The 13,088-nt window shown below is 50.6% G+C and overlaps 1 protein-coding gene across 1 annotated transcript; it reads left to right on the top strand.

Moving 5' to 3' along the window:
* Positions 1 to 3,563: 3,563 nt before the first annotated feature.
* Positions 3,564 to 13,088, top strand: OPRL1 (opioid related nociceptin receptor 1; the record flags this gene model as incomplete). The annotated part of the gene is made up of 3 exons (XM_080627631.1): positions 3,564 to 3,790; positions 11,944 to 12,299; positions 12,565 to 13,088. 3 exons carry the CDS (start codon positions 3,564 to 3,566, stop codon positions 13,086 to 13,088), a joined length of 1,107 nt encoding a protein of 368 aa, XP_080483757.1.

Raw genomic sequence — 13,088 nt, 5'->3', positions numbered from 1 at the left:
AAACACATCTCACCCACAGTGGCACAATTTAGCTATTCAGTTTTGCCATGTGCCCATCACGAGTGGCAGCTGCATTTTGAACCTTTGCTTTCCAGCTCTTCCAAGCACACTCCACATCCTCCTCATCCTTCCTCCCTCTCCTCTTCAGCCCAGGCTCTTGTTCCCTGCTTGAGAAATGATTTCCCATCTTGCAGGATTAAATCTCTGCTCCTGATGGCCTTGATTAAGCTGTGCTGAAGGTGGGAAACCAGCTCTGATACGCAGCCGCCTTCACCTTCAGCAAGGAAAGGCAGAAAAAGCACCTTGTGGGTAGGAAATGCAGGTGTCTGTGGGCTGGTTTCTGCCCAAGCAGCAGAAATCCTCCATGTTTAGGAGCAGTGGCTGCAAAGTCAACCTGGCTGAAAGAGCTGACATGGAATTAGTGACACTTGAGCTGGATTAGCTTGAAACAGGTAAAGGTTGTTCATCGCAGACTGGACTGATGCTCCTCAGGAGTCTGGAGATGGATATGGTGTAGGTATATGGGGAAGCCCAGGGTCCTGCCTCTGCCAACATACATCCATTAATCAAGCAGAGAACAGCCTGCTTGGGCCGCAGGTAGGGTTTTTTATAGTATAAGCCTCTGAAAACATGCCAAAAACTCCTCTGTATATGCCCAAAGCTCATTTTCATACAAGTTTTAATTCTTTAATGGATATTCTAGTTACCCTATTCATCAGAATGGTGTATAGTTTTGATTTGAGTCTTATTTTGTGTATATTCAAAGGAAAGGGGGGTTGAGGAAAAAAAGGGTATTTGCACCAGGAATGTGGTTTTGACTTGCACACTGATGCTTTGGATGCTTTATTGTAACCCCAGCATCTCTTCATGGTGTGTCACCGTCTGCCTTCGTGAGCACTTCCTTGACCATCACCACCTGGAAGAAGGGTTGCATTTTTGGCTGGTTCTTTTTTGGCTCTTGTTTCCTTGCTGTCTGCATGGAAACCTGCAAGCAGAGGAGCTGATCTGGTGCTCTATGAAATAGGCTGGAGAAGTCCTTCTGGGTCATGCAATGGAATCTTGGTGGCCTTCCTTCTCAGTCTTTGTGCATAGACCCCAATGGTCAAGGGGAAGACGTCTGATGAGGAAAGAATCTGGCGAGTGTCATGCTCTTGGGATGACTCTGTCTTCCTCTCATCCCAGGGATCCTAAGGAGAGCAGAGGGTAAGAGACCATGGGATGTGCTGGAAGGACAAATCTCTTCATGGGTCAATTGGGATTGGGGTGAAATCAGGTGAAACAGCAGGAGGGGGACTGAAGGTGCAGCATGAACGTCCTGGGCTCTTTCCTGTCCAAGAGGAAAGATGTGGAGATGCGAGATGGATGGAGGAGGAGCTTTTGTTCCAGACACTAAACATGTCTTGACTGGCGGTAGTTCAAGGTGGCAACGCTGATCGCTTTCTACAGGAGTCATTCCAAAGCATTAGGCTGTGAGTCAAAACAAGAACCACAACAAGACAAATAGGTGAACGCGCTGTCTTTGCTGCCTTGAATTAACATAGAGTGAGTATGGGGAGGGCTAAGTGCATTCCTTGGGGTGGGAGCCAGCAGAGAGGAGCGGAGCTGCATTTGCAAGCACTCTTTTCCCGTAGGCTCCTGGGCTGTCCAGCCGGGCTCTCGCACTGATTTACTGCTGTCCTTCCCTCAGCCTTTGAAACTCGATCCATTAACAATTAAAGTAATGCCTGCTCTTGTATTTATTTCACACTCTCTCGTTAATGGAGTGATGAAAAAACCCCAAACCTTTCTTCAAGCACCAGGACTGTTCTGTTTCACAAGAAGGCTGCATCCCTGGGTCAGGCTTTTATCCCTTGTTCCCTGTTAGAGCTGTGACCTGATCTTACGGACGCATTCAGGGGTAGTACATCGTGTTACCGTACCATACTGTTACCTTCTTTGTAAAGAAGGTGCAGCTTCTGTGCTAAATCACCCCAGACATCTGTTAAAGCACAACTGAAGCAGAATGGGCTGTGTCTGTGCATTTGCTGCCCAAGAGCTTATTTTCCTTTTCTCCATGTCCTGGGCAATAGGGATGTGCCTCAAACCGGTTCTGGCCCGTTTGTCTCTGCTTATGTCCCTATAACCTGCTGGGAAATGGCATCTTCAGGGATGCTCAGGGGCACCAGACCATGAGGCTCCAGTTCTCCCAGTCTACCCCTGATTAGGATCAAACTGGGGCTGGACCCCAAGGGTCTGTTTGAGAGGCAGCTTACCTGGGGGCTCTGCAGCTTTTGGGCACCGAGTCAGGACTAATGTCCCAGATGGAGAAGAGCAGGGACTGTGTGAGTCGCCCCATGCAGAGGTAATGAGTTCACCACTGCAGCTTCTCAACATAAATGTGCTACTCCAGCTCTGATCCGAACTGCAGAATGCTTTAGCTTACAAACAAATGACCTTTAGCGAATGCCATTACACGAATGCTTAAAGAACAACAACTCCCCCTCGGTGCTTCGCAGCCCTCCTTGTATTTTTGCCAGTTTCTAGGTCAAATTCCCCATCCCGTTTCTCCCTAGCACAGCACCCAGGTTGCACAGTGGCAGCGGAGGGAGGAATTTGTCTTCTTTCCCTTCATTCCCTTCCCACTGGGTTGAAGCCCACCTCAGGTAGGCTGCGGGTCCCCTCCGCTGCTAAGGGGCTGTGGTTGGAGGGTGATGGAGGGGCCGGGGTGTGGGGGGCGCTGCCCGTGGCTCGCTTTCCATTTGGTGCCTCTGGTTATTTATTATCAACCCCCCCCCCTTCTTGTTCCTTCCCCCTCTGCTTGTGTCTTACGCAGTGGGAGCCGCCAGCAGCCGGGGCTGGCTCTGCCCAGCCGCCGTCCGCCCTCATCCCTCCCTCCCATCCCTCCCTATCCCTCCCTTTTCGTTAAAAACGTGGGATCGGGGTGCAGCCCCTGCGCCGGCAGCATCCCTGCCTGCGAGAGCAGCGCATCGCCCCCCATCGCCTGCTGCAACCGGAGCCGAGCCCCCCGCCGTTATCCCCATCCTTGCTCCCGGCGCTGCCCGGATGCGGCGTTAAACCGGAGACCCCTACCCAGGTAAGCGGCCAACCGGGTCTTGGGTCTAACTTCGGGCTTTTCCTGCCGTGTTAGCGGGGATGGAGGAAGGGGGGGTTTGTGCACCAGCAGCAGGACGAGACCCCTGTCCCGGTGGGAAGCTGCGGCAGCTCTTGGGGGACACGGAGCGGGGGGCCCGGGGGCACAAAGCCGGATATGGGCACTCAGCGGCTCGGGAGAGGCAGGTTGGAGCAGGCAGGGCTGGCGCGGTGCAGCCCGCATGTCCCTGGATGCGGTGTGGAGACGTGCGTGAGCTCCCTGCGTGCTCAGGATGCACCAAGCGCTGGGGTTGCATCCCCCAGACCGCTCATAGGGAGGTTTGAGGGGGGTTGTGCTGTCCCCAGCAAGGAATCGCCCTTCTCCTCCAGCACCTCTCATGCTTTACTATGGTCCTGGGCTACCCGTTTGATCGGTGGGTCTTAAAGCTGTCTCTTCAGTGCTCCAGGTCCTTGGCACAAGCTGATGCTTCAGGATGGACCCGCTCTTCCCTGCCCACATTCTGGAAGACCCTGACCTGAGAAAGCTGCTGAATGACTCCTCTATGCTGAATCTCAGCTTTCTGCCCAGTAACTGGTTCAACAACGGCACGGGGGACAGCTTCCTGCCACTGAGCATCAAGATCACCATTGTGGTTGTCTACTCCATTGTGTGCATCGTGGGGCTGGTGGGCAACTGCTCCGTCATGTATGTGATCATCAGGTAGGACACGCAGGGGGGCTCTGGGGAGGGCTGTGAGCAGGGCAAACCTTCCCCCTCGCTCCAAATCCCTGCTGTGGGTGAAGCAGGCAGGCGCTTCCCTGGCCATTGCAATGTGCTTTAGAGGTAATGATGTGGCATTTGCTTTATTGCTTTGGTTTTGTTTGTGTTTTTCCCTTCCTAGGCTCTGATGAAGGCTCCCACCAGCTTTCAGCTGCCCTCTGGTGCCTCCTAAAGTTAAACCCAGAGAATGGAACAGAGCGATCAGATCTGCTCAAAAGAAACGAGGCTTTATGTTGCAGAGAGCCGGGGAGGGCAATGTGATGGGAGCATCCCACTGCTGGACCTGTCATGGGACCTCTCCCTCCTGTGCCATGTCCAGCACCACAGCTGTGGATGCAGGTGCTGCTCCACCGGGATGCTGCTGCTTCCCAAAGCTAATTGTAAGGGAAAGAGCCTGCTGGAGGCTCAGCTTCCCTTTTACAGGGGGAAAAAATCACTGGTGTGACTCTCCCAACTCTTTGGAAGCTATAGATGTGAATAACGTGATGGGATGCTGCAGAGTTGAGGGCAACTTCTCAAGCTCCTTCGCTTGGAGCATGCACTGTCCTGCAGCCTCCCTGCACATCACTACTGGCATTTTAAGTGTCCCTGCCTGGTTCTGCTGTGGTTTAAACCCCCCTATTTCCTTGAATCAGAAACCCTGTTTCCTTCTGTAGGTACCAAATAAGTTTATGCAGCTGTTGTGATTGATGCAACTGATGCAAAGGTTGTGATTCTGTGTCACACACCAGCAAACTCCTTCTAATCTCAGTACCCTGTGTGATAAGGAGTGAGCTTCCATTTCATACACATCTCGGAGCAGATTCCTGGTGCAGGTGGATGCTGCCAGCACAGAAAAGACGGAGTGAATTTGTTTTCTCCTCCAACAGAGGGTGAAAACGTTTAGCAGACACCGATGGGATTAAGTCTTGCTCCTGCCAAAGCAGCTTTCCCTTGGATACACACAACTTGGCTGGGGTAGATGCTGCAGGATTAAGTCTTTGGTATCACAGGTTGGTGAGCACTGATTAAATCTCTGCTGCAAGGGCAAAGTGACAGGGCTTGGAGCAAGCTGCTCTAGTGGAAGGTGTCCCTGCCTATGGCAGGGATTGGAGCTGGATGAGCTTTAAGGTCCCTTCCAACCCAAGGCATTCTATGATGATTCTATGCCTGTTCACTGGGCTGCCTGTCCATGTTCTGCCTGCCGAGGAGTTTATGGCAGGGATAAGGGATCGTGTTAGCCTTGGGGAGCCTGCAGATGGAGAGAGGTTTGCAGTGCACCAATGCTCCACTGGCAGAGCTCATGTTTGTTTGGTGCTGTAGCAGTCACTCCAGTAGGCAGGGTGATAGTGGGTACGTGTAAGCGTGGTGAGTAGTGAGGCTCTGGGAGTGAGAAATCCTTGTCCCACAGCGATGCAGCTCCCTGGGGATGCCAACCAGTGTGTGCGGAGGGGAAAGGAGTCCCTACCCCACATGTGAACCTTGGAATGTAACCTTTTTGTGTGTGCCTTCTGGTTTTACTGGTTGGAAGCAATTGGAAACTGAAGATGTCACCTCCGTCTTTGCCAGGCCTCTGCCATTTCTTCCTTTTCCCCTTTATTTGGACCCCCCTGTATATGCAAAAAAAGACAGGAAAAGTTTAATTATTTGGGTAATTCTTTTTGGAGATTCCCCAAAAAACCTTCTGTATGACCCTGGAGGGGACCCTTGAGTAATGTGTGCTGGGGAAGCCATAGAGTTACAGCATTTATAGAAGCTGCTGTTTCCCCCTGGGTCTCCCCATCAGTGTGTCCTGGGGGTTTGGTACTAAGCTGAGACCAACACTGGGTTACACCCAGGGAAATGGCCCTTCTGGGTTCCATAATTACAACTTGTGCTTATCTCTGGCCAGGATTTTGCTCTCTTTGCCCTTACTTTTGAGGTCAGGAGCAGAGAAACTGGACTCAGTATCTCTGGCCATGTACAGGGGGATGATGGTGACTTCTCAAGCACAGGTTTCCCTCCCCAGACTGGAGCATTGGTGCTTCTGGGTTTATTTCAGGAGGTTGGAAGCTGGTTGCTGGTAAGTCAGCATGGGTCTTGGGGGTCTTAATGATATATCTCTTCTATTAATGTAGAAAAGACTGGCAAAGCCTCTGTGCTGCATCCCTGTCATCTGTAGATTGGGTGTACCCTACAAAACCTGGTTTTTGCTTTGCCTTTCCATGCTTATATTTCACCAGGGACAAGCTGGCAACACATCCTATAGGAAAACTCTGTATTGTGTTCCAGGCAAAGAGCGCTTCAGTACCATAAGCAGTAATTGCTTCCTGGTTTCGCAGGAGTTGGGAAATAGAGGCGCGAATACCAGCACTCGAGGAAAGAGGAGGCGTGAGGAAGGTTTGGGTTTTGCTCCTCCTGAATGGGGTTTTTGCAGCACCAAGGGGAACAGTTTAAGATCTCCCCATATTTCACACAAGGATACAAATTCAAAGCCTCCCCTTGGTGTTCCCCTCTGCTGCAGAACCCAGCCTGCACCTCTCTGCTACCTGGAGTGATTTAACATTTGGAATGATTAATCTATAGAGAGCAGTCATCAGCTGGCTGTCAGTCCCCTTCTAGTGCTGAGCAGTGCTAATTGAGAGCCCTTCTTGGTCTTCTCCATCAAGAACATGATTTCCTGGACAGTAAAGGGCCTATTGTGGAAACCTGCCTTGTCTGTGGCTTTGTTCTGCTTGCTCATCATGGAGCTCTTGCCAGTGGAGATGATGCCTCCCCTCCCTCCTTCCCCTTCTGCTCCTTGCTCTCTTCTGCATAGATTTCCTATGCTGCTTTTTAATGAATGTGAAACAAGGGGTTGAATAGCACAAGGCAGAGAGGGTTTGGGGGAGAACTGGGGGAAACCAGGCTGCTGTGGTTCCTCTTGGTTATGGACTGAATTGTGCAGGGCTGCTTGGCAAAGAGCTTTGTTTTTAGGAAGAAAAGCCAAAGGAGAAGAGGGATGCGTTGTTCGTACATTGGCTGACCCGTGGGGGTGGAGGTGATGCTGACACTGGTGTTGCTGCATGGGGTGTGAGAGACCAGTGTGCCAGGGAAGGGCCCAGGGACAACACGCAGCTTCTGGTCCAGGAAGTCCTCTGTTATCCCTAGCTCCATCGTGCTGCTCTGATGCTCAGTAGTGATCATGCAGAGGACTTCCTCAGTGTTGGCTCTGCTCACCTGGCTCAGCCCCCATGGGAACGATGCCTCATTTCTTTGCCATGGAAGCAATCTGTTGGGAGCCCAGCAGAGTACTGAGGCTGCTCAGCTCTCCCTAGTGAAGAGCTCTGCTTTTGAGCACTTAAAGCAGCTGTTCAGGCAGAATAGGGCTGTCAGGCCCCCACATTTCCATTTGCTGCTTCCAGGTGAAGCCTTAGGAGGAGAGATGAGATGTGATGGGGAGCTGCCTGCACCAGGCGGCTGCCTGGGGGTGGCTGTGCCAGCTGTTATTCTGCTTACAAACTGCATCAGCCCCTGAGAACAGGGGTGAGGGCAGCTGGCTCTGAGGAGATGAGGAAAATGAAGTTAATTAGGACATTGCAGAGATGCTGATTTCCTAATAGACAGCTTTCTAAGGGAAGAGCCTCGACCAGCTGCGTGTCCCGGAGCTGAAATCGAGTGAGTGTTTAATGCAGCATGGACCCAGCGGGTGCTGGTGGGAACATCGAAGACCTCAGCATGCTCCACATCTGCCTCTCTTAGCTTTTCCTGGAAGAAAAAGGCTCGCAGTAGCTGTGTCTGACCCCTGTTAACACAGGTCCTGCATCTGCAGTGTGTGCTGGAGGGCTCTTGGTGGGATGAGTGTAAAGATGTTACCCATATGGAGCAGTAATTCCATGGGGTTTAATATGGGACTCTGTTCCCAGTGCATTTCAGGGTCTGGGTGATTCCCAGCAGTGTTTAAGGCACGAGCAGTTCACTACAGGCAGACCTGGCACATGAAAAGGGATGAGAGCATCTTGCTGCAGGATGGATGCTGACGAATGCCCTCTTAGACCAAATGAGCATCCTGGTGGCCAGGCACCTGCTCAGGGATGTGTGAGCCCCTGGCCTGGTTGCAGAGGCTTTTGCAGCAGCAACCACCCAATCTCTGCCCTCTGCACAGCAGCAGTTGGGGCCGTGTCATGTCCCCATCCACACCAGTCCCCAGGGAGCGCCTCAAGGAGGGAGGGCAGAGCTTGTTTTTCACTGCCGTCACCTAGGGCCTCAAAAGGGCAAGAAATTCATCTGTCCTAAGTGTGGGTGCTCACCCTGGCTGGCACAGGCCCCTTGACCCCCTGTTGGTCACTCACCATCCTGCCAGGTAATTAATAGGCTTTTATGTGCTGGTGTTATATTTGCTTGTTGTAGCATCTGGGTCAAAGTCCAAAGCGGTTTTCAATTTGTCCTTCTCAAATTATCTCTTTTTTTGAACCATTAAGAAGGAACCATCTTGATTTGGGTGTTTCAGGCTGAGGGGGCTGTCAGATGGTGATGAGAGCAGCAGGGATACAGAGAGCACGATGTGGGTGTATGGCTGAGGGGGACACAAATCACAGCGGGATGTGCCAGATCAAACATCAGCTTCTTCCAGCCTCTGTGCTAAGAGCAGGTTGGGTGCAGAGGTGGCAGTGAGCTGCACTGGTTTCCATTGGCAGAGTGGGAGCAGCTTAGCAAGAATCCTCTCTGAGCCTTTTCTGCTCTGTTTTGCTTCCCTGTGTGTGTCCAGGGATGGTGGCAAAGGCTGTCACTGATGCCAGGGTGTGGCGATGGAGATTGCTGCTTAAGCTGAACAGCACTGTCTGCATCCTGATTAGCTGGAGCAAAGAACATCAAAACTGAGAGGCAGAGAGCTCCTGGGGATAATGCTCATGGTCCAAGGCTTTGCTCTGGTGTCTGCAGCCCCATTTTGGGTTGCACTTCCTGGTCCTTCACCTGGGGCATCCGGAGCTGTTTGCTGCCCTGCAGCCTTGAGGTTGCTGGGTGGAAAGGAGGGAGTGATGCTGAAACAACAGGCTTGATGGCTCAAAACCCTGAGGGCTCAGCCAGGGACAAAATCCATCCTTGTGAGAACCAGGACCTCAAAGCCTCATATGCGGAAGAGCTGTTTCCTTCCTACCCATCTCCTCCTCCCCCAAACTGTAGATTCCCTTTGCTGATGCAGAGCTTTGTTGCAGGTAATACTCCTTAAGATCTATTTAGCCAAAAGGAAAGGGAAGGAGAGTCCTGAGCTCATATCCAGCCATTTTTCCTCTTAGGCTTCAGCAGCTGGGCCAACAGGAGGGCAGAGCAACGTGGTCACTCCTGGAGCTGGATGGAGAGCTGAGAACTGCCCTGTGGGAGATGCTCCATTAGGAAATTGCCTCTGACCAAGTGCAAGAAAGTGGCTCAGCAGGGAGCTGCTGTCCTCATCTGTCCACAGCCTTATCCACATCAGAGCTGTGCCGTGGGGGGCAGCCGTAGGTATCTCCTAAAGCCTGAGGGTTTAATTTGTCTTTCCTTTGAGCAGATTAAGAAAGAGAACAGTCTCAGTTCCTGGAGGAGAAGAAACGGAGGTTAATCCACAGAGAAGTGATGGATTGATTTTTTGTTTGTAGGAAATGTTTGGGAACATTGGTTGGATGGGATACAGGCTGCTGGCTCTCAGTGGGCACAGGAAGTAGCTAGGAGTAATTAAATAGGTGTAAATGTATCTCCCTGCTTTTTGTGCTTCTAAGAGCACAAAATCAACCTTAAAATCTACTTGAAGGTGGGTCCACATGGAGGGAGAGCAGGTTTTGCAGGGCCAGGCTGAGTGATTGCATCTTCTTGTTGAGTAGGGCTTTGAAGCAGAGGTACCAGTGAGGTCCCTGCAATGGAGGGAGCCGAAGGTTTGCAATCGGCACACCCCAAGCTCAGGGTGAGCTGGGATGCCCCTAACTTGTCTCTGCACTAGGGATGCAGGAGTGTGCATGGAGGCAGCGTTGTCCTCCATGGATGCCGGATGGGTGATAGAGGTAGGTGGGTCACTGTCTGTTTGCCCACTGGAGAGTAAAGTTGCTCATCATTGTTCCAACCCTCAGCTGTTATTCATAGAATCATAGAATAGTTAGGGTTGGAAAGGACCTTAACATCATCTAGTTCCAATTCCCTCATGTTATAACATCAGTCAAAGCGGTGGGATTAGAAGCATGTTGATGAATTGCCTCCAAGTCCAGTCCTCTGGGAAAGAGGGACTGGAACAAACTTGACCTTTGGGAAGCTTGAGGAAGCCCAGCTGGGTCTGAGAGATGCTGAGGAAGACAACAGCTCCCAGGAGACCTTTGCTAACAGCTTCAGATGGCTCTGAATAATCTGGAGCTGAGCTGACAATACTTCTTTTTGTGGGGGCTGATGAAGAGCACTGATTTAATTTCTTCATTTGAATTCCCCTCCTGCTGACCCAGAAGTGTCTGAATCCATTCACAGAACCATCTTCTCTCCCTGTTCCTGTGTAATTCTGCTTAGGAAGTCCCAGGCACTAAAGCCCTGGCAGCTGCCTGGTTGTGTTGGGTTTGCGAAGTGCTTGTTCACACCTTCACAATAGGAAAGACAATGGTGGTTTCTCCTCTGCTGCTTTGGCTGTATGAATTCATTTGATCTGGGCTGGCTTTCTAAGAACCCATTCTCTGCTGAGATTTCTGGGCCAAGAGGAGCCTGACTTATGTGGGGACCACAAGTGTTGCCATCAATGTCCATCTCCAAACACTTCCCTTTGGCTTTCAAATTCAAATACAGGATCTTTTGTTCTTGCTTCTGAAACCACTTTTGAACATCTGACTTCTAATACAAGGGGTAAAAATACAGACTTTGTATTGTGGATCGTGGATCCCCTGGCTGTTGTTCTTGCAAGCTTGGCTATGTCACTGTGTGTTTCAGCAGAGTTCAGAGCGTGGCAGCGATACTGTTCCTCTAAGCATTCAAATAGTCTATCAAGAGCTGAAGCTCAGATCATCAGGGGAGGGCACGGTGCTGAGTACGGTTGTGGGTTTGCTGTTCTGAATCCATTAGACAAGAGAGAGCTTTTTAGGTAAAATCAGACCCTGTAATATTCTAACATGCATCAGACTGAAAATAGCACAGTGGTTTATGGGCTCAGGTGTTACCCTTGGATGAACTTGTCCTCCCTTAATAACACACATCGTTGTCTGCCATTTCTGGCAGCGGTTCTGCAAAGGCCATTAGGGTAGTAAATGATAGATGAGCTGTAGTTTTAAAATTATACCTATTTGAGCTCTTCTTTTGCCTGTGAGAGGAACATCCTGGAGCTGAAGTGTTGGATTCGGTCACAGAACGACTGTTGGGTTTCCATTTCTGCAGACTCTGCATGGGTCCTTGGGTAGGTCATCGCATCTTTCTTTGCATCGTTTCCCATGTGTAAAAAGGAGATGATTTGCCATTGGAACAAGGTGAATCTTGCTTTGGGGATGTCAGAAGTAATACAGGACATTGTTCTGTGTTTCGTCCTTTTGGCATTGACAAACCCTTTGAAGTCAACTCAACTCATGGCTCTATCTGCAAACTACCCCTTTCTTTGGAAAGATCCGTTGTGGTATTGTATTTCTGATACAAACCTCATTCCTCACCAGTTCTTAGCTGCCACTGGCCAGGGCTGGCCATCTCACCCATTCTTGTTTGGTAGCTCACATTTGCCGTCATCTTTGGCTCTGAGCCCATACGAAATAGCTAATGAACTTATCCCCTGGTCCATATGATGCCTTTCAAATGAGCTTACTGGGTAAAGCTTTCACCAATATTTATAATAATGAAACCATATGTGATGAAATCCTTACTGAAGTCATTTTCAAAGCTCATGGTCTGAGTTGACAAACTCAGGCTTTCATGGTCTAAGAAGCATACTTCTCCTGCCTGTGAAACTGATTGTGAAGGCACTGTTTGTGGTGGTGCAGGAGCTGGGTTGAGCTGGGTGTTGATAAACATGTGGGAGGTGGAAATGAAAGGGTGTTGAATCTCTTGTTACATAAGAAATATACAGCATCTTCTTCCTAAAGTGGCAAAATGCCCTCTTCACTAGGCTTCAATGTCTTACCTGTCATGGTCAGATGAAGCTCTAACCATTGCTCTTTCCTACATTGCAGATTCACCAAGATGAAGACAGCAACCAACATTTACATCTTTAACCTTGCCCTGGCAGATACCTTGTGTCTGATGACCTTACCCTTCCAGGGTACGGACACATTCCTGGGCTTCTGGCCCTTTGGCAATGTCCTCTGCAAGATTGCCATCTCTATAGACTACTACAACATGTTCACAAGCACCTTCACGCTGACGATGATGAGCGTGGACCGCTACATTGCTATCTGCCACCCTATCAAAGCACTGGACATCCGCACTCCCCACAAGGCCAAAGTGGTCAATGTCTGCATCTGGGCACTGGCTTCTGTCTTTGGCATCCCAGCCATGGTGATGGGATCTGCAGAGAATGAAAACAATGGTCAGTAAAAACACATCCAACGGGTGGGAGGTATTGGTGGCCAGAGAGCCCATGGGCTTGGGGCGGTCTTGGAGAGGGGGTACCACTTTCATTGGTGTGGTGAGCTCTCTGTTGTAAGGCCATCCTAACTCTTTGTGCCTTTGCCTTTCTGCATCACTGCTACTGCTTTTCCTGTATTAAACATGCCTAAACTGAACCTGCAGATGCTTTTCTTCTGGCTGTGGCTTTGCTGACCTTCCTTTCCTGGTTGTTTTTTCCCTTGCAGAAATCGATTGTCTGATTAAGCTCCCTTCACCCGTGGATTACTGGGATCCAGTGTTTGGCATCTGTGTCTTTCTCTTCTCCTTTATGATCCCCGTGTTGATCATCACCATTTGCTACAGTCTCATGATCAGACGACTCAAGAACGTCCGTGTCCTTTCAGGCTCCAAGGAGAAGGACCGCAACCTGAGGCGCATCACCCGCATGGTCCTGGTGGTGGTGGCGGTCTTCATCATTTGCTGGACTCCCATCCAGATCTTCGTGCTGGTCCAATGCTTGGGTGCCAAAGCAGAAAGCGAGCTTGAGCTGGCCATCTCCTGCTTCTGCACTGCACTAGGGTATGCCAACAGCAGCCTGAACCCCGTGCTCTACGCCTTTCTAGATGAGAACTTCAAGGCGTGCTTCAAGAAGTTCTGCTTCCCCACCGCCTTCAGGACGGAGCTTCAGATGTCCAACAGGATGTGCAGCATCGCCAAGGATGTGGCTTACGCCTGCAAGAACTCGGAGGGGACTAACAATCCGGCCTGA

Source organism: Psittacula echo, assembly GCF_963264785.1.
Source record: "Psittacula echo genome assembly, chromosome: 12".
Lineage (NCBI taxonomy): Eukaryota > Metazoa > Chordata > Aves > Psittaciformes > Psittacidae > Psittacula > Psittacula echo.
The sequence above is the reverse complement of the archived record's forward strand: the minus strand, read 5'-3'. Positions and strand labels throughout refer to the sequence as shown.